Source organism: Miniopterus schreibersii (genome assembly GCF_964146895.1).
Source record: "Miniopterus schreibersii genome assembly, chromosome: 21".
Taxonomy (NCBI): Eukaryota; Metazoa; Chordata; class Mammalia; order Chiroptera; family Miniopteridae; genus Miniopterus; species Miniopterus schreibersii.
In genome coordinates, this window is record NC_138123.1 from 551,864 (window position 1) to 572,459 (window position 20,596).

Sequence of the window (20,596 nt, forward strand, 5' to 3'; positions counted from 1 at the left end):
TGGGGAAAGGAAAGGAATGAACCCAGGGACTTGGTTCCTGGGACTGTCCCTTTATTGTGCTGAATTCTGTCCCGGGAGCTGAGCGGAGCAAGAGAAGGGGTCTTCCTGGGATACTGGAGCCCTGCACCTGTTAGCTGCCCTGGGGAAGGGGGCTCTGGCCAGGTCCTCAGGCCCAGCAGTACCCTTTATAACTCACACAAGGCTGGAGGGGACATGGTTTGCAAGGTACAAATTTCGGAGCCATGCAATTTTTCTCTGAAGGTTATATTAATCAGGAGATCCAAACACCCCCTTAATTCCCCCCGCAAAAGCACACACACCTTTCCTGCATTAAATAAAAGGAAAAACATAAGGAAGCGTGAAAAAGGGGACTTTGGAATGAGTGTTAAAGTCTGAATTATCATCTAGGACTTTCTTATTTAGAGTCCCAAAGCCCCTCAGTGTGGGGACCCTGATGCTAGGTTTTCCTTTAAAACAGTAACTGCCCAGAGGGCTTGTGAAACCCACGGTGCTGGGCGCTATCCCGGAGTTTCGGATTCAGTGGGTCAGGGACGGGGCCTGAGAATTTCATTTGTCACAAGTTCACGCTGAGAAACGCTTCTCTAAGAAATGAGAGTAGACAAGTCAAGGAGCCAGGGGCCCACTTACTTCCGTGAGCACTCTCGTCGTAGAAAACTCTCCGGGGCACGACTCTGAAGAAAAACGGGTGAAATCCTCATGCTGGGAGGACCCGGGCCTACGCGGGTTTAATTTTCAACTGCACTGGTCTCCCCACAGCTTCCTGATCTTAACTGGTGGGTGTCCTCACGTTGGAATCCTACCGTCTCTTAGTTTACTCTCCTCTCTCCCAAGGCCAGGCCGAGCGGACACGCACCCATGGGCCCTGGCCGCAGGGAGGGCCCTGACCAGGTTGACTGAGAACTCATGAATATACATATGCCGTTGACTCAGTGATAAAGGACAATATCCCCACGCTTTGGCCTTTGGGGAACACGGTGTCCCTGAGACCATTGTATTACTTACGGCCTCTTCGGTGGGGCCACAACGCCCAGTCATTAGACATCATGAGTGACACACAGTCACCCCATCAGTGGGGCTGACCTGTCGTCAACGTATTAGCTTCAGCTTAGCTGTGGCACAGGAGCAAGGAAGGAAAAAATACGGGGAGGTAACGCTTGGTGATCGGGTTCATTTAGCGTTTGAAGCCGATGCGAATGTGTGACCAGGAGTGAAAACTTCCTGTCCTAAGGCCAGGAGGCCTCCTTAGCGGTTCAGACAGGTCTCCCCTTCCTCCTGGCTCCCAGGACCAAGCCCTACGGGGGTCAGGGAGACGTGGCTTAATCGTGGCTTAGTGGCAGGGTCTCTGTCCATGGTGCTGCCCAGGGGGGTGAGGTGTTTGTGCATTAGAGGCGGCTACTGCTGCTTTCTCCCGGCTCTTTTTGGAATAATACAGTTAATAGTTACCTCAGCCCACGGAAAGGGGGTACCCCTCAGAATAGCGTAGCCCTTGTCTCAGGGAGCTACAAGGGAAGAGATTATTAGGTCTTGCAAAGCAGGGGAGCCAGAAGGCAAAAATGAACCGCCCCCCCCCATCACTATTTTGTGTGAAGTCCTCTATGAGGATGGAGAGATGAGTTAGGAGGTTGGTAATTCAAGACGGAGCATGCCAGCCAATTAAGGACTTCATTGTAGGGTCTCTCCATGGGCTCTGGGGAACCCCCCTTCCCCGGCGGCCTCCGGCTTTCCCAATGGTTAGACTCCCTGGAAAAAGACGGCAGCCTGAGGATTTGCAGAGACAGGGATGAGCACCGTAGGGCCTCCACGCAGCACAGGTCGTCTGGGACATTCTGCGGAGCCTCGGGAGATGGGAAACAGCAACAGCCAATGGCTCTGGCGAGACACACACACACGCACAGACACACAGACATCAGGCCCCATATTGGCCTCCAATCACCTAGAGTTTTATTGTTAGTGCCTAGGCAGGGTTCGAGAAACAGATACACTGAACAAAACATGTTGGTCTTCTCTGTCCGGAAGGGAGGGGGGCTGTGCTGAGGAGCCCCCTTCCCCCCGGACTGTGGCTGTCCCAGGGTGATGCCGGGGACGGAGCCTTGTCGTCTGCTAGCCAGCTTTGGTGAGGAAGGGAGCTGGGGTGACCGTCTCCGGCGCGGAGGACCCCGTCACCCCCCCGGGACAGGGGGAGGCGGGGAGAACACGGACTCCAGTCTTAGGTAGGCTGGATTCTCCTGAAGGGGCCTGGAGGGGGCGCTGAGCAGTGGGACCCAGTTTCTGGTTTTTGAGGGATGATCCCGGTCGCCTCCACCCAGAAGCAGGTGAGTGGGTAGAAGGACGCGGTGGACCCGCTCTTGCTGTTATTCGAGGGCAGTGAGGGGAGCTCAGGTTCCGCTTCGGAGAAGCCTGGATGAGCGTCCCGGGGGTTATAGCACCAGGGGGAGGCTCAACCCGCTGCGGCTGTGGTGTGACCGCGGGTCCTCGGTGAGATGACTGGCCCCACGGGGAGGGGCCCAGGCGCACAGCGGTAAACAGGGTCCCGGCTCCGGAGGGAACTCGCTAGATGGGAACACACTTTCTGGAGGAAAGCAGTGGAGGCCTGGGCCAAATACAGCAGCCAGCTGAGAGGAGATGGGGGTGGGCCCCGGGAATAGAGAAGGAAAGTCATAGCACGAGAGGCCTCCAGAAGCAACCTGCCGAGGATCCAAATAAAACTCACGGTGGCGCCCACGGTCATCAGGGAGACAAGAGTCCCTCCGGGGGGGTCTGAGGCAGTTGGAACGGAGGAAGGGGCTCTCCCTCCCTTTTTCTCAAGTAGCCAGTAACATCCAGGACAGAAGGCACTGGCCAGGCAGCACCAGAAGATAGAGTTAAGGGCTCGGCCACCCGATGGAGATGGCGCTAAGAGTCGGAGCCCTGCCATGGGACTGCAGCTAGGACAGGGTTCAGAAGAGGCCTAGGTCCCAAGGAGGCCCGTCGGTCTTCCCTTCCTTCCAGGTCAGAACTTCCAGCTCTGGGGCTTCCTCGCGCCGCACAGCAGGGACCTTAAGGCAGCGATGTCAGCACCATCCTGGGACCAGCAGCCTCTCCCCGCCCCCCTCACAGAATTGCATGTGTTACAGCGGAGTTGGTCGGGGGTCTTCACAGCTCACGGACTTAGCAGCAATAGCGGTGATCGTCTCCGGCACGGAGGACCCTGTCGCCCCTGGGAGCAACCAGGGGACTGCAGACGCTTTCTTAGGGGAACACTCCGGGCCAGCTTTTGGACCTAAATGAAAATATTCTGACACGAAGATTCAGGTGCATCTGCCCCTTGTTTGGGTGGGACAGTGACCCAGGCCGGTATGACTGTAGATTCGGAGACGGACGGTCTTGTGCTACTTAGGAATCCGAGGAGCAGGCGCTTGGGCCCGGGCTCGTCACGTTTCTCTGGTCTGCGGAGCCCCAAAGCTTCGGCCTCAACAGGCAGCTCAGCCTGAATGTGGGCCCAAGGGGCTTTCAAAAGTGGCAGAAAGTAGACCTCCCCACTCGAGAGAAGGAAGATGCCGTGCTCCTTCAGGTCCGTCGTAACCGGCCCTGGACCGTCTGTCCACAGTGCACCGCACGTCCCGTCAAAGGCTTCTTTCTGGCTGGCTCCTCGGGTTCTGGCTCCACCTCTGACGATCCTGACGGTCTCGGTAACACCGGGATGTGCGCTTCATGGAGGTTAACACTTTCTACTAGACTGTGAACAGAAGGGTCCGAGTCTTGTCTTCTTTTTAAACTGCTTGTTGAACGAAGGCACCCGGCAGCCAGGCCTCCAGGGCAGCGCCTGGTGTTCTCGCCGGGAGAACCTCACACGGATGTTCAGTGTCCTGAATGTGAACACTCACTTGTTGCAGACAGTGAAGGCCAGCTGGGGATTTGGAATTCATCAGGCAAAGTGGCTACCACCAGAATGGCGCAGAGAGGAGCCAGACAGGCTACAGGACAGAGGAACAGCCCTGGTTTCCTGGTTTCCCCGAGTCCACGGTGAAGCTGGGTAGGTTTTCTATCAAGACAGGGAGTCACACACCGGCGCCCACGCAAGACCGCGCGCTTTCTCCAAAGGGGCGTCCAAGTTCTTCCCGTCCCAGGGCTCTGAACCAATGCTCCGCGTCTCCCGTGAGCCCCAGGGAGCCCGAGGATGGCAGCCGGGCAGGCGCCTCGCCGGCGCCCATGAGATGGCGTCAGACGCTCCAAAGAAAACCCACCTGGAAAAAGCCGAGCCAGCCCCTGGAGAAGCAGCCCAAGCGTCTCGTGAACACGTGAGCAGGTGGGGGAAAAAAAAATACGAAAAGGAAATAAATAGGCAAATGGGAGGAAAAATAGAAACAAAAAAACACAAATGAAAATGAAAAATAAAAACGTAGGGTTTATCGATGCCCATGGGTGTGAAATCAGCGGGAATGAGACATAGCCGCTGCTTTTCTCCAAAGGCCCTGATGTCGCTGTTGTGGTTTGGCGACTTCTTGGGCGGCCAGCTGTCTTGTCCCCTTTGTTGCCCGGGGGGGGGGGGTGACGCTCTCTACCTGGCACCTGTTCCCCTCTCCAGCTTCATCTTTTGCTTTTTTTTTTTTTTTTTTTTAACCTTTTACAGATTGACTTAAACATTTTTTTAAACCACATGCTTCTTTTTCTGGGCTCCAGCCAGATCTCCGGGGGTGAGTTGTTGGCAGTGGCGATGGGTCAGGAGGGGTCTGCATAAGTCCTGGGAGCTCCCGCCTCCCCGGATGTCCCCGCGGGGACTGTCTGTCTCAGAGTTGCTCCTGAGGATCGGTGAGGACCTGCTGTGGGCTCATTTGGTGTCTTCTGAACCCTCCCCAGAAAGCCCAGGAGTCCGTCATTGAGACAAGAAATCAAGGAAAAAGACCCAGCATCGTCTTTTCCCCAAAGTCATGAGAGGAGGCCAGTAAATGTATGCTGGGGACACACGTCCCCAAACGCCACCCCACTAGTCCTCGCTAGGAAGTTCTCAAAGGTGCAGCACCAAGAACCCGCCGTCTTCCTGCGCCTCCCGCCCCTCCCGTTGTGGTCTCGCTGGAGAGCCAGCGCTGGGGGAGGGGAGGGGAAAGGGGGCGCCAACAGAGCCGATGCCAGCGTCCTGCTGCCCGGGGTGACAGGGACCCCCGGGACCCTCAAAGTGTTGCCTGGAGGTTGGGGTCCAGGATGGTTTCTCGGTCTGGAGACTCGATGTAGTTGGCAGCCTCTTGAAGCTTCAGCAGCATGGCCATCTAGAGAGAGGTAAGAGAGGACTCATGAGAGCCGGGGCTCGGTCCTGCCCACAGAAGGGGAACATAAAAAATCTCGATGCCGCCCTGGCCGGCATGGCTCAGTGGTCGAGCATGGTCCCATGACCCAGGAGGTCACCGGTTCGATTCCCGGTCGGGACACATGCCCGGGTTGCAGGCACCTCGATCCCCAGTAGGGGGCGTGCAGGAGGCAGCCGATCAAAGACTCTCATCACTGATGTTTCTCTCTCTCTCTGTGAAATTAATAAAAACAAACATATTTTTTAAAATACTGTGACTGAAGTGGAAGAGTTTTCCACTCGGAAGGGAAAACCCGAGGGTCCCAGGATGTGTGTGTGTGAGGCTCTAACACGGTGCCGTGGGGGACGTCCGTGCCTCCTCCCCCACCGTTTTCTCTGATGGGAAATGCCGTCTCCCTGTTTCCATCTGCATGTCTGCAGTTAAGGGAGAGGTGGGACCTCTTTATGTTTTTACTGGCCATGTGCATTTCCTCTGGTCGAACGTCGGCTCATGTCCTCTCTCTGCTCTTCTGCCCGGGGACGTTTTTCTATACTTGAGGTTCAGTCCCTTTGGGTGACGGCACCGCTAATGTTTCGCCCACCCGGATCTGCCTGAGGCCCGGGCCCTGCTAGGATGCCCGCTGCTGGCACACATTCTTTCTTAGCTCAAGCCAGGCTGCAGGCTCATGATCTGTACCCCCCCCCCAAGGCTCTGGCAGTCAGAGCTCCTTGCTGGCCTCATCCAGGTCCTGCCCTTCCTGCCCCTCTCCGGCCTCCGCCCACCAGGAATGCATGAAAACTTCAATTCTTCAATGTTCTTATCTTAGGATGGCTCCTACTCACCAGAGGGTCGGACTCCAGAGAACTTGGGGTGCAGTCCTTGACTGTCCTGTCCTCGGGGGGCGAGGCAATGCTGTGAGGGCCCACGGTGGGTGGGGGCAGGTGGTACAGCTTTGATTGGTCCTGTTGGGCTGACGGCCAGGGGAGAGTGTCCCTGACCCACTCCACCGGGTCCTCCCACGCGGCTTTCTGTCCGTGGACCTGGAGGGGGGAAGCGGGCTGATGAGAGAGGAGCCCACGGACGAGAGGCGTGGCCACACCACGCACCTCCTCAGGTGCAGACCCTGAGCTCTGATCCCGCGGAGTTTTCTCTGCGTTTCCCAGCCAGGGAAGCCATTTGGTGTAAATTGGTGAAACCGCTTTGGAGGGTAATTTGGCAGATGGTGTGAAAACCGAACACGTACAAACCCTGCAGTTTTACTTTTCAAGTAGGAAACTCTTCCACTTTGGTAATAACGCCTTTAAAAAATTTTTTTGACTTTGTTGAAAACAGACGCTCTGTGTGAAAGTGCCTTTAAATTGGAAAACGGGCACTAGTCACGCAAAATTAAGTGAAACGACGATTCCTGGCCTCCACCCGACAGACCACGTCTCTAGGAATTCACCACAGCACCGGGAGAGACCTGCCTCAAGGACAAAATTACTTTCACGGACAGCGCGTGACCGACCGACGGGTCCAGTCACGGCATCATCGCTCCCTAGTGCCGGGACAGATGCGTGATTCACAGGGGGCAGAGATGGAAGAGATTTTAAAAAATGACATCTTCATTTAGCACGAAGTCCCTATTCTCACTTAAAAACCGCTCCCCACGCTTCATCGGTCTCTAGCTCGGCCCAGCGATCTGGGCAGAGCAGAGTTTATCACATTTCACTTGAGGATGTTAAGTAGCGAGGCCAAAGGAACATTTGTATCAGGCTCTGCTCGTGGCTGATACAAATGTTTCTAATTATATTAGAAATAATTCCTAGCACAGTTATTTCTCCATTTGCCTGATCCCCGGAGTGGGCGGAGCTCGGTGGACACAGGGCTCCGGGCAGCCCCTCAGAGGTGGCTTCGTCCATCCAGTGCCTCAGTCTACCCGCCAGGAGGAGAGCCTAACCCGTCTCGGCAGCCCGTGACCAACGCCGAAGAAACAGGTGCTCCTGCGTTGGGGGGGGACAGCCTGACCTCGGGGGCGGAGGGCAGGGCTCACCTTGATCCCGTCCTTGGCTCCTTCCTGCAGGTAGGGGATGATGGAGTTGTTCCACAGGTCGATGAACCACGTCCGGAAGTCCTCGATGCCGATGGGGCAGGACAGGAAGAAGCAGGGGCCTGCGGAAAAGCGAGCGGCCGTGAAGGTGGCCGAGCGCCGGGCTGTCCCAGGGCCCCGCCTCCCTGACTCCCTAATCCCAGGCGGGGGGCGCTGACTCGCCAGGGGTGAAGGGAGTTCAGAGTGGGGCGATTCTGAGGCTCCTCCAGAGCAGGGGGCGAGGATGGCAACCTCCTAAATAAACACCTCCCAAGGTGGGGCTGGGTGAGGGCGGGAGGAAGCCTTGAAACCCCCAATACTTCCCTCCCCTGTTCCATTCATTCGGGGAAACAGGAGGGAGGGGCGAAGCATCCTGAAGGGAGGAGTGATTCACCCAGCTCATGGGAAAGCTTGTTGAGGGACCCAGAGGCTCTAAGTCCGACGTCACAGGTTTCCACTCCTTGATGCCAAAGACCCCGGGGGAGGGGGGGGAAGGGGAGCTCCCCGCAAAGGGCTGAGCGGTAGGGAAGCCCCTGAGGTCTCCAGGCATGTGGGGGGTAGGGTGGGGGAGCCCCAGTACCGATGAGGAAGTCCGAGGTGCTGTGCTTCTCCAGGAAGGTGTGCAGGTGGTACCAGAGCTTGGGCACCCAGTCCAGCACCCGCAGCAGCTCCTCCTTGTTGGCGTTGATGTCACTGTCGGACTCCACCAGCTTCCTCCTCAGGTAGCGAACCAGGAAGCCGTTGGCTGGCTCCACGTTGTTGGAGAAGGTCAGCATCCTGCAGCCGGGGGTGGGGGAGCGGGGTCAGGGCGGCAACGGGGACGCTGTCAGGTTCGTCCCCTGCAGGTCCATCCCTTCCACTAACGCCCACTCGGTCCCTTCTCAGGGCACAGTGGGGTCAGCTGGCCCGGGGCAGCAGCCCTGGGCAGGCAGAGCTGATTCTCCAGCCAGTGACCCTATTCGGACAACCGGCTGGGGGCGGGGTGTGCAGGCAGAGAGCCCTCATCAGCAGCGACTCTGAGTCAGTCCCGGGCTCTCTGGCCAGATCCCGGGATGTAACTAGTTTACAGACTCCAGGGCCACAGTGCTCACCTGAAGCTCAGGTGCAGGCCGTGATTGGGGGTCATTTTCACAGGCTGATTTGTGGTACCTATGATGTAGGGACTGTGGGAGGAAAGAACAAAAGGATTTACTCGGACTCGTCCGAACACGCGTGGTCTGCCATGTGCGCCCAACGAGAGCTCACAGGCTGGCCCGGGTCCCTTGCTCCCCACCTCGATGGTTGGGTCCTGCCCCCAGCTCACCACTTGTGGTACTTGCAGGTGAGGGCCCCATTGACCAGCTCGCTGATGGAGCCTGCCTCACTCAGGTCGTCCAGCAGGATCACCAGGGGGACGTCCCCCGTTCCTGTGTCCCGGTCTATCTGGTTGGCCAGGTTGGAGAGGTACAGCTGCAGGTCCTGAAACGACAGGGGGCAGGGGGTCAGCACTCAGGAGCCACAGGCGCCGGCTCAGCCCGGGCAACGGGCCCTACAGATGCTATGTTATCTCGGGACCTCCCTGGGGCCTCTGCTTCCCCCCCCCCCCCCGGACTATGGAAACAGATGCCAAAGACTGATATACAGTGGTCCCAGGGCTCTAATGCCACCCTCCTAAGCAGTGGTTCCAAAGGCCCCAAAGGTGGGGAATACTAGTGCTAAGTGGATTTTCATTGGTTGGTACCATGATCTCTCCCAGGGAACTTGCCTCCCCAACCTGGGAGAACCAAGATTTGAACCAGTCCCCAAGTGTTAGGGTAGGTGCTCAGAGACACCGGGGCTTGGCAGGGGACCGCACAGTAGGTAACAATTAATTCTGAGTGCCTCCTCCCAGAAAGCCCAGAGTCAGCGAGTCACACCAAAAAGAAAGGGAACGGAAGAGGAGTGGGTAGAATTGAGGGGCTTAACAGGCAAGGGGAGGAGTGTGGGGGACAAGGTCGGGACAGAGGGGACTAGAAAAGGAGATGCGACGGGAGGAGGGGGCAGGAGGAAGACTGAGGTGAGGCCGGGGAAGGGAAGGAGGGGAAGGGGCCTGGGCAAGGCTGGGGGAGGCTGAGGCTGGAAGAGGGAGGCAGCCACCTTGCAGGACTGCTGGTGCATGTTGAAGGTGCTGACGATGCCCTCGGTGACCTCACGGCCAGAGCGCTCCACCAGGTACTCGGCCAGCCGGTTGGTCAGGTAGGTCTTGCCCGTGCCGCTGGGGCCCGAGAGGACCAGGCGCCGGTGCTTGAGCAGGAGGCTGATGTAGTGCTGCATCATGGGCTTGGGGATCAGTGTCTCGAACACCAGGCTGTCCACGCACTTCTCCTTCAGACCTGCACCCAACCCAAAGAGCGTGAGTCTCGACGGGTCCTGAGGATGGCCCCAGGACCCTGTGGGCTTTTCTTTCCTTATCAGGGAGCCCACTGAACTGAAAAGCTCAGAGCCACTTGCCCCGGGGCTCCACAGGAAGCCCCGAACCCCGAGGGCTGACCATGTGGATTGTATTTCTAGGGACCTGCCGTGAGCTACAGGTATGTAGGTGGACTTGGCAGAAATTTCCCTGCTAACAAAAATGTCCCTGGGAACAAAGGTCAGGGCTGGGTCTTATCTTCTCATATCTCACATTAGTTGTCCCTCAGTATCTGGTGTCTGTGGGGGATTGGTTCCTGGACCCTCTCACTTCCCCTACCCCTGCGGGTACCAAAATCAGAGGATGCTCAAGTCTCTCATATAAATGGGGTAGTATTTGCAAGTAGCCTACCCACACCTTCCTATGTACTTTAAATCATCTCTAGATACTATGTAAATGCTGTGTAAATGTTACATTGTATCGTTTAGGGCATACATGCTACAATCAGAGGCAGTGACTACATAGGACATGTCGGCAACAATGTAACATCTAAGAAAAATGCTTTCCACCCGGGTTAGCTGTATCCAAGGGTGCGGAACCGAGGACCTGAAGCCCAGTGAGATTCACACTGTAGCTTCTCAACAATCGCTGTTGAACGAACACATGGTGGGCTATCTGACCACCCTCTCCCTCCCTCTGCTGCACCCCACCCCACCCCAAGAGTAAGACGGACCTTTGAGGGAGACTGATATGTTGTTGACACCTCGGCGGCAAGGAGGCAGCTCTGGGGGCTCCGCATCCAACACCCGCTTCACATGGCTGATGCTATAGCCATGGATGGACTCGGTGCTGAGCCCCAGGGTCGAGGCTGGGTCCATCTTAGAAATGTAGTCCTGACAGAAGAGGGGAACGAGGAGACGGTGAGGAACCCCAAGGAGACACAAACAAAGGTGTAAAAGCACAAGAAGAGAGGGAACACAGGTAGACGGAGAGGAAGGAGAGTGCGGTTTCCAAGTCAGCATTTCTCCACGAGGGATCCAAGGTTCCCAGGACCCCGGGGTCTGAGTGACTCAATCTCCCAAGGGAGGACAAGCCACCTCTGCGAGAACAGGTCTCCCTTTACCTTGAACACCTGAAAAACAGCCTCGTCCAGCATCTTCCAGTCGACCTTGCCACTGACCTTGCTGCACCCCAGGAAGAATTCCTGCTGCTTCAGGTCCTGTGAGGCCAACATAGGAGCACATGAGCCTCCAGGAAGACGACGCCAGGAAAAAGGAGGCCCTCAAAGTCCTCGGGAGCTGAACACTCTGGTTTGGGGGGGCCCAGGTTTTCTCGGATAAGAATGGGTATTGCCGGCTTCCCCCCTGAAGCTCTTACCCCTCTGATGATGTGCTGCGGGGGCATCCTCACCACCACCCGGAGGGTGGCCTCCTCCTTAGGGCCGCAGGTGCTGATGCCATCCATGGGAGACAGGTCTGCAGGCAGCAAGAGGCACTGTCGGCCTCAGGGGCACCGCAGGCCTTCCTGAGCCTCCCAGCCATCATCCTTCCCACCTAACTCTCGAAGCTTCACAGAGAGGCACAGGAGCCCCACAGTGAACAGTAAGGAGGCCTTTGTGTCTCGTGGCACTGGCATCTACCTGGTGTGGGCCGTCGCCTCCCCGGCCCAGGCAAGCGGCCACCAGAGCACGTGGGATGTGTAGCAGTGGGTGGGACCCTCTCCTCCCCTCCCCCAGACAGGCTCCCTTCCCAGAGGTACCTGTGTCTGCGAGACTCGGGCTGAAGGAGTGGGTGAGCGCCAGGCCCAGCGAGCGGCGAGGGGAGGGAAGCGCGGACGACCCAGGGACCTGCCCTGGAGCGGAGCCCGAGGAGGGGCCCGGGGCAACCTTCAGCCGGTCATTCTCCGCCTTGAGCAGGTCCACCTCCAGCTGTGGCCAGAACAGACAGGGTGGGGGGCAGGGCTGGATGGACGCGCCTGGTCTCCCGCCTCCTGCCCCCCGCCCACAGCGCCACCTGGACTCACCTGCATGTTGTGCATCGTCTCCCGGAGCTGGTCCAGCTGGTGGGCGGAGTTCAGGGCCTCCAGGCGGATGTCTGTCAGCTTCATCTCCTTCTCCCACAGCTCGGAGCGCAGCTCGGACACCTCCTTCCTCTCGGGCTCCTCCTCCTCGCCCGCGTGGAAAAGCCGAGTGTGGGGGGCCGGGTGGGCAGGGGCCCTGCAGGAAAGCGGGAGTCAGGCCGGCCGCACCCAGAAGCGCCGGTTACCGGGGAACTCAGAGGGTGGTGGGGTCGCGGTGCCTCCTGCTCCTTAGGTGGTCAGCGGTGACAGCGCAGGTCCACCTGCTGGCCTGAGGCTCGGGCGGAGGTCTGGGTGGAGCACCTGTGTCCAGGGTCTGATGGGCTGACGGCCAACTGGGGCCAGGGTTTCACGCAGGGGCCGGGCTGGTGGCAGGCTGCGGGGGACACTTACTCAGGGGCGTCGCCGCCCGCCGAGGACGAGGTGGAGGACTTGATGGAAGGCGAGGCCGTCTCCGTGGGACCGTGCTGCAGTTTGGGGGACGAGGGAGCTGAGGAGTCGGGGGTGGCGATCTCCTCGATGTCGGAGTACGAGGAGGCTGACTTGGGTCCCTTTTTTATACTGAAGGCTTTGTTGAAAGAACTCCGAAGCTAGAAAAAAGCAGATCCAGGGAGAGCGACGTCAGGGCTACGTGGGAAAACAGGGAGGGGTGGGAGGGGACTCCTGAGACTGCGAGGCACACAGGCAGGGCCCCTGCTGCTGGGGTCCAGCCCCCCTCTCTAGGGCTTCACCTGATTCATGGAATGTGAGCAGAGTGGCCTAGAAATTAGGGCTGAGAAAAGTGGGGGTGAGAGGGGCAGGGAAGCCCCCAGAGGTCACGGGTACGCCTTGGGGCCATCCAGTCACCTTCTGTCGAGACCAATGACCGGTCGGTCAGTCTAGAGCAGGGGTGGGGAATGCAGAATCATTTGGCCTGGTCCGGCCAAGGCAACCACAGGCGGGACTCGAAATGCAATAAATCTAGAAGCTTTTTCCACAGCTAATTTTTAAGTTGATAATTTTGTAATGGTCCACGAATGATGTTATAAATATCCAAATGGCCCTTGGCAGAAAAAAGGTTCCCCGCCCCTGATCTAGAGACTAGCTCACTGGAGCCCTGGGGCCGGCTCTGACCTGGGCGCATCAGGTCAGAATCTATGCACCTGTTAACCAGAAACCGACCGGATGATTCTGTGGAAGTCAACAGAACAGGAGTATCTTTCCCTACAGTGTCTCTGTGCTCAGCACATCACAGGCGGGGAGAACCACCAGCTCAGGGGCTTTCTACCATGGCCACCCAAAGGTCCTAGGATAGGGGATGGTTCCCAGCATCTCCTCAGAGCACCGGGGATGCTGCAACGTGACCACAGCTGGTTTGGTCTCAGGTGGTGATCAGAGCTCGGGGGTTAGGGGTGTGAGCTGCAGGTGCAAACCAGGGTCCTGTCCCACACCCACTCACATGCGTCCACACAGCATGCACACCACACGGGGACACGGATGGAAGGGCAGTGAGACAGAGTCAAGGAGGGGTCGGAGGCCACAGGGGACAAGAGCAGACCAGACCTTTGGGACAGTGAGAAGGGAAAGGGGGGAACCTGGGGGGACTCCTCTAAGTGTCTCCTGCAGCTCAGGGGGGCTGCTCGGTGATGGTCGGTGCTGACGGTGGTGTGTGCTGGGGTCTGCACTCGGTGACAAGGACCCATCTGGCTCCGATGGGGTAGGAGTGAGGGGGTAAGTGTGCAGTTAGCCAGAGGGAGTGTGCAGGGATGTGCTACCCGCGAGTTCTCAAGGCTCAAAAGTGCCACAAGGCTCAGTCTGCTTTGAGCCGAGGCAGGAAGACAGCTGGCTGCTCGGGACGGCATGACTGAGGGAGGCCTGGGGCTGGGACTCGGGCTCCCTAATGTTCAATCCGGTGATGTCCTCTCCACACACTGCCTCACAGGAAGCCGTGCGGGCCCGCGTGCGCATGGAGATCCAGGGCCCACGTGTGCCTGGGGCGTAAGCCCTCTCGGCCCAACGTCCAGGGGTGTCTGGTTTGTGGCAGAAATTCTTGGCTTGCCCTCGGCCTAACCGGGCTCTGATCCCTGAAATGTCTTTGGAGACTCCACAAATGTTCAGAGGGCTGCGGGCTTCAGGGCGACTTGGAGGCACCCTGGGCTGGGTCCGGACCCTCACCCAACTCTGGTTCCTCTCCGTCTAGACCCCACTAGCCCTTGGAAAGCATAGTCGAGAGAGTTTATCCAGGACTCTCTTCCATTTGGGGGCTTCTAGGGTTTGGCGGAACAAAACCAAGAAAGCTCGGTGTTTGGATAGACGTCGGGTTTGACGGCTTCTGTGACCAGGGGAATATGGGGGGGGGGGGAACAGAGCGGGACGGTGACCTTCCCATTGGCCCGGCCAGACCACTCCTCTCGCTCGGGGGTGGGGTGGGACAGTGCGGATGGACCATGCAGCGGGGCGAGCCTGGAGCTCTGGGGGCATCGTCATGGGCAGTTGCATAGCGGCCGGCCTGTCTGTGGGGGACAGGGCTGCTGTGGGCATGGGAAAGCATGGCAAAGGGGAAAGGAGACAGAGGAGGGACCACGGCTCTTACCTCGTAGACCTGGAAAAAAATGGGGATTTGAAGACAGCATTTTGCAGGGGGGGGGGGAAGAAAGAAGCAACACTTAATCACTCGTTTCGCACGGGGAACCTGTCCGCACCGCACAGAGGTCTGGGGGCCAGTCCCACCGACCGGGGCCGAGAGCAAGAAGCCCGCGCTGGGGACCCCTCCCTACCGCCGGCCGGAGAGGACTGACCAACCGGTCGGCCACAGGCAGTTCAGGGTTACCCGGGGAACATAAACCCAGCTCCCTCCGGGCCAAACGTCCATGTAAAGGTTCCTTTGGAAGTAATCTGAAGAGTTCCACCAATACCTCGCCCCCCAAATAAAAGAAACGGCCCCAGGAGCATCTAAATGAATGGCTCGGTCCATGGTTTTTCTTTCCAGGGCGCAGAGGGAGCGGGGCAGGGAGGCTGGGACAGGACCACGGCACATCCCTTCCGCTGACCAATCATCTGACCTCATCTGTGCGGCGGCCCCAGGGAAGCAGACGTGCGTGGCCGAGGGACCCGGGGGGAAGGACAGTGGGCAGACCCTGCTCTGAGCAGACACGAGCTTGGGGCTCGTGATCGAAGGGACTCCGTCTCGGGCTCTTCTGGAAGGACCCGGGCTCTGCCCCGAGGCGGGGGTGGCCCCCATGCTCCATGCGTGTGTGCCCCCCCCGCCCCCAGAGCCCTGCACCCACCCAGCTCTTCTTTTTCTTCTTCTTTGCATCGGTGTCCTTGCCACTGCCGATGCTGGAGTGGCTGGTGATGCTGTTGAGGCTCGAGATGCTGTCTGAGGAGTTCTGCCTCTTGATCCGAAGTTCTGGGGGCCGGGGACAGGGGGGAGAACAGACAGGCTGGATTTAAAGACCGGAGGCGTGGACAAGCCTAGGGGCAGGAGCTGGAGGACAGGGGACCACCCAGCTCGGTCCACAGTCCTCGCGTCTGGGCCACGCTTTCATTTTTTTTTTTTTAATGTCTTTATTGATTCTTTTTTTTTTATTATAATTTTTATTTTTGTTTAAAGTATTACAGATGTCCCTTTTTCCCCCCAATGACCCTTTCCCCCCCGTTCCTTCCCCCTCCCCTGTATTTATTGATTTCTGAGAGAGGAAGAGAGAGATAGAAACATCCTTGATGAGCCATCGATCGGCTGCCCCCTGCAGGCCCCCTGCTGGGTAGGAGCCCGCAACCAGGGCCTGTGCCCTTGACTGGAATCGAACCCTCAGCCCTTCGGTCTTCGGGCTGATGCTCTAACCACTGAGCCAAACCAGCCAGGGCTGGTTATTTGTCTTTTTATGGTGGAGTTTTTTATACATTCTGGACGCCAGGCCCCATGGGACGTATGATTTGCAACTGTTTCCTCCCCTCCTGTGGGCTGTCTCTGCCGTTTACGGACAGTGTCCTTCCAGGAGCAGGAGACAGGTCAGGAAGAGGCCGGGACGGAAGGGACTCGGAGGCTGCGGGCGATTTAATGAAGAAAGGAGACGACAGCGGGCCACCTCGGGACTCCTGGGGTGCTGCCTGAGTGCCTGTGTGTGTGTCTGCATGTCTGTGTCTGTGTGTCTGCATGTCTGCATGTCTGTGTGTGTGGTGTCTTCTGAGCACCTAGCATGTGCCTGGAACCGTGGTAAAGCCTGCCGCCCCCTCCTCCACCCCTCCCTGATTCCCTCCACCAGCGGCCGGGTCGCCTACCTTTGGGCGTGGCCTCCGAGGCGTTGAGGGCTCCCTGAATGACCGCCTGGGCCTCAGAGTTCTTTTTCTTCAGAAAGTCTATGGTTTCTCGCAGGTCCAGCAGCTCGGTGTCCTGAGAGAGAAGTGGAACAGTGTCGCTGGTTGGGATTGGAGCACCTATGTGCCAGGCGATGGGCTGGGCACCTGTGCCCTACCAGACACGGTACAGAGGGCAGAGAATCGGGACGGCTGTATTAAGGGATAGGTTGAGAATTCAGGGTGACAGGGAAACCGGGCATTGGGGCACTCGGGGGGTCGCCGTGGCCCGCCCGCCCCCGCCCAGGCCTCTCACCTTTTCCTCGGCTGTCTCCGCCAGGTGCCGCAGGCGCGATGTCATGTTCACCAGGCTCTGCTCGAAGGCCGCCACGAGGTTGGCCTGAAACAAGCACATAGGGGGCCCTGAGGTTGCCCGAGGCTTGGGAACGGGGGCCGGGGGGACCGACAGGGACATAGTTTAGCTGATCTTTCATCTGAGAGCTGACCGGGGCTGACACACGTCTTGGGGATTTTGAAATACGGGTCTCCCTGAGCGGATGAGGTCCATTCACACCTTCTGGCTAAGCAGTGCTGCTGAGAGAGGCTGACACTCAGGAGGGTCGGCGGTCCGGGCGCCCTCAGCCCGGGCAGCCGGGAAGCGCACGGACCAGAGCTCGGCCTACGCAGGAATCAGGAAAACCTTCCCCGGTCCCGGCATCACGTCTCCTGCTTGAGGGCAGGGCCGAGACCTCAGCAAGGCTCTGCCTCGAAAATTCAGAGCCTGTCCCATCTGGGTGTTTGGTTCGTTCCGTCTTAAGCCAAAGGGAACTTCCTGTTCTAAGAAAAATCATCCTCTAAACTCGTGTTCTTGGCCCTCGCCCAGCCTCGACAGCACTATGGCCAACGGCCGGCGGCGTGAGTGATCAGAGCGCTAATGTTCCCTGTGCCCCTGGCGCCTCTCCCCCAGTGTCTCCCAGAAGCGAACCTCCCAGGCTGTGCAGGACCCGACGCAGGCCACCGCCTCCATGGGTGGGGTACAGGGAGGGGGGAGATGGTTCTTATTTGCACAATTCTTATAAGTCCCCATGAGTGGAAAAAAGTGCTTGACGTGAGCTTCAAGCAAACCGTGTCCAACGTCTAAATCGAGGGCTTGGGGACAGAGAAGAGAGAGAACAGCCAGTGTGTGAGGGGCCCGCTGTTGAAATAAACTGGCAACACCGAGATCTTGGGGAGCAGTTGATTCGGAGGGGAGACCCGGGCCTGACAGCTGGGTTCCCCGGAGAGGAAGAGAGAGAAACAGCCAGAAACCACAGCGGAAGCTGGAGACACGGTCACTTTTGTGCAAACACTTGGATGCTCCCCCGGATCCGGCTCAGCTGGTGTTTACAGCTTTGCTGGAAAATGACTCTTATGTTCTCTTTTCGCAACTCGGCTGCCGGGGACAATCGGCCGCAGCCTGGCCAGAGGGGCAGCCTCGTTTCCCCCCCATCCCGCGGTTCTGATGGACGTGCCCTGGGGAAGGCTGAGGGCGCGGACGCAGATTCTGGCCCCCGACCTGGAGCTCAGGTCCTCTCTGCCAGCTGCCCGGGGGGACTCCTGAGAACGGCGTCCGGGAAGGAAGGGGCTGGACTAGAACGGGGTGGGTCCGAAGCAGTGTCAGGGTCACCGGACGGGATTCTAGAAGCCAATTCTGTGCCCACCCAGACCTGTGGCGTGAACAAGGACAGGGCGCCCCCCAGGGCGGTGGAAACGCTTGCTGAGGGCTCTGTAAGTGAGCCTGTAACGGTTCCTGCCCACGGCCGCTGGCCAGGAGGTGTCCACCTCCATGCGGGACCACTGATAACCCTCTGTTCTTTCCCTAAGGAATTCAAAGACCATCAGCCGAGAATCCACCCATACTTATTGATTAGACTGGGCAGAATGGTCCTTTTGTTATTGTTGTTGTTAATTCTCACGGATATTTTTTTCCATTGATTTTTAGAGAACGTGGAAGGGAGGGACAGGGGGGGGATAGAGAGAGAGAGAGAGACATCGATCGCTTTCCTCCTTCATGTGCCTTGACCAGGGCCCGGGAATCGAATCCACAACCCAGGTTTGTGACCTTGACCAGGAATTGAACCCATGGCCCTTCCGTGTGTGGGCCAACGCTCTAACCACTGAGCCGCACTGGCCTGGGCCAGGACAGTTCTTTACAAAAAAAATCGAGGCTCAGAGACGGGGTGGCCGATGCCCAAGCCCTCTCTGCTCCCCTGGTGTCGAAGCCCAGGGTGGGGGGTGTTTATGAATTAACTCCCCTCCTCTGGCCGAGCTCGTCTAACTTTCGAAAAAAATAACCGCCTGGGTGTCACTCACGTTGGCGGACAGCTGGGACGTCAGGGTGGCCACCTTCTCCTGCGAGGACTCCAGCTCCCGGCGCAATTTGCGGATTTGCTGTGAAAGGAAGAGAAAGACGGCTTACGGCGGCGGAAGCGAGAGGCCCGGAGGGAACGCGTGGCGCAGGGCGGCAGCAAGCAGGGACCGCGGCCTGGGCCCTACCTCGGACTGCATCCTCTCCTCAGCCTGGAGAAGGGAGCGCGGGGGGAGAGAGAGAGAGACGGGGTTACCGCGGAGGTGAGGGGGCCAGGCCTGCGGCCCGCAGGGGGCGGGGAAGCCAGGCCCGGAGGCACGAAGAGGCCGGAACCGCTCCCTGGGCCCGTCTCCTCGCGGGACGGGCCCAGACCCGACACGGGCTCGAACCGGAGGTTTCTCTGGACGTCTATGTCCAGCCAGCTTTGTGACAGCCGAGGAGGCTGGGGAGTGAAGCTGGTTGATTGGAATGAACCCTTTCTGCCCCCAGCTTTACTGAGCCAAGAATCGAGGGCAGAATAAATCCAAGGACAAAGGAGCCGCAAGAGCCCAGCGGACAGCGGACACGCGGCGAACTGCACGGGGCAGGGCTCTGAGGTCCTGGGGACCCATCCCTGTAACCGGCCACAAATGCCTCCCACGCCCCGTGGCGCAGAGCGGGCCCTAGGACGAGGGTCCTCTCCAGCCTCCAGCGCAGGGAGCAGGTCGCTCGGAGGCCAGACAGAGCCCGGGGAACCCAAGCTCCCGGCTGGGGGCTCCCCACCCTCACCCAGGTGCCCGGCCGTGTGGGGTGGGGAAGGGCAGGGAGGCGGAGAAGGTAATGCTCTTACTGAGGAGTATGTGGACGACGCGCTGGATGCCAGGGACAGCACCGAGCCGTGAACTGGAAGAGAAGAGAACAGGGAGTCAACCGAGGGCTCCGGGGACCAGGCTGGGGACCCCGAGAAGCGCCCTGAGGCGGGATCCGGCACTGACTCTGGAGCCGACAGAGAGAACCGAACGGGGGCCCAGCTGGAGCCAACAGCCCAGGCGGGTCGGGGCTGCCGGGCAGAGAGGCTTCCTCCTTCCGTCTGCATCGGCCCGGCCTGCGCGAGGGGCGCCAGGGCCCGGGGAGGGAAAGGGGGTGCTCGCGGGTCGGTGCCGGGTCGTCTTCCCATCGGAGCCGCTCAGAACAACCCTGCCGCCTGCCCGCACCTCCTCTCAGCACCGGGGGACCTGCTAGAAGCCCGGGGACCGTTAGATGAAAAACTGCTGGGTGTAAACGCTTTGCCTGATCACTCGGGGGAGCCCAGCAGAGGGGACTCGGGCGCGTCCTCAAGCAATGCAGGGACATCCACCTGCAGAAGCCTGGCCCCCAGGCTGACCGTGAACCCGATACCATGACAACCGCGGGCCTGCCTGAGGCTGACCTCTGGAGCATCCTTGGAAGAGGAATGCGACGCCTACCGCTCCGTAAGGGCCTAAGAGCTGCCACCGTGTCCCTGAGGGTCCTCGTGGACTCGAGAGGCTGGGGAGCAGACCGCCGAGGGCGCCTCCGAGCCCGGCTACGGCACTTCCCTCCCCAGCCCCAAGGTTTCTGGGCCCCCAGACCCTTCGCAGGGATGGGAAGAGAGAGCGGAGATGGCCCCGGCCGGATGTCTCGTGAGTCATGTGTGTGTGGTGGCCACGCAGGCGGTGAGGCGGAGGCGGGTGAGGGCCCCGCGGGGCCGGGATGAGCGTGAACCGCGCCGTGTGAGGTCTCACCATCGTCCGTGGGGTCTCGGAAGGATCCTGACCGGATCATGCCCTTTGGTCTCTCGGCCAGGGACAGGGTGCTCCCCATTTGGGAGCCGCCGTACAGCTCGAAGGCGGCCTCGTGGGTGGGGATGCTGTTGGAGCGAGTGATTCTTGGCGTGGTGGCCGCAGAGGGACTCACTGGAAGGACAGAGGGAGGAGGGGACGGGAGGGGGCGGGGGGAGAAGAGGCAGGATCATCAGCGCTCAGGGCCTCGGGGAGCGGGAGGGCTGGGAGGTGGGGGAGGTGGGGAGGTGGGGTGGCAGGGTGTGCAGGCCGGGGGGGGGGGGGGACGGGCCCTAGCGGACAAGGACCCTGCTGTCTGTGGTCAAGGGTGGACAGCGTTCCCTGTCCTGCCTGCCCCGGAGTTGTCACTTTGCAAGGTCAGGCTGGGGGCCTGGCGCTTTC

At 59.2% G+C, this 20,596-nt stretch overlaps 1 protein-coding gene across 8 annotated transcripts in view; it reads right to left on the minus strand.

Annotated features, from left to right (window-relative positions):
- Positions 1–1,939: 1,939 nt before the first annotated feature.
- Positions 1,940–20,596, minus strand: part of NAV1 (neuron navigator 1) — a 115,428-nt gene continuing 96,771 nt past the window's right edge. For 2 of the 8 annotated variants that reach the window (XM_081123862.1, XM_081123866.1), the window contains 20 exons: positions 20,159–20,329; positions 19,246–19,298; positions 18,605–18,628; positions 18,422–18,499; positions 16,386–16,469; positions 16,055–16,166; positions 15,061–15,182; positions 12,188–12,384; positions 11,741–11,933; positions 11,477–11,645; positions 11,096–11,193; positions 10,842–10,937; positions 10,452–10,611; positions 9,466–9,701; positions 8,654–8,808; positions 8,442–8,513; positions 7,931–8,127; positions 7,315–7,433; positions 6,125–6,322; positions 1,940–5,264 (listed from right to left, as the gene is read on the minus strand). In XM_081123862.1, the coding sequence (XP_080979988.1) occupies positions 5,169–5,264; positions 6,125–6,322; positions 7,315–7,433; positions 7,931–8,127; positions 8,442–8,513; positions 8,654–8,808; positions 9,466–9,701; positions 10,452–10,611; positions 10,842–10,937; positions 11,096–11,193; positions 11,477–11,645; positions 11,741–11,933; positions 12,188–12,384; positions 15,061–15,182; positions 16,055–16,166; positions 16,386–16,469; positions 18,422–18,499; positions 18,605–18,628; positions 19,246–19,298; positions 20,159–20,329 (2,630 nt within the window). In that variant the 3' untranslated portion in view covers positions 1,940–5,168. The remainder of the gene's footprint in view (positions 5,265–6,124; positions 6,323–7,314; positions 7,434–7,930; positions 8,128–8,441; positions 8,514–8,653; positions 8,809–9,465; positions 9,702–10,451; positions 10,612–10,841; positions 10,938–11,095; positions 11,194–11,476; positions 11,646–11,740; positions 11,934–12,187; positions 12,385–15,060; positions 15,183–16,054; positions 16,167–16,385; positions 16,470–18,421; positions 18,500–18,604; positions 18,629–19,245; positions 19,299–20,158; positions 20,330–20,596) is intronic. The other 6 variants (XM_081123864.1, XM_081123868.1, XM_081123863.1 and 3 more) reach the window with 3 other exon arrangements.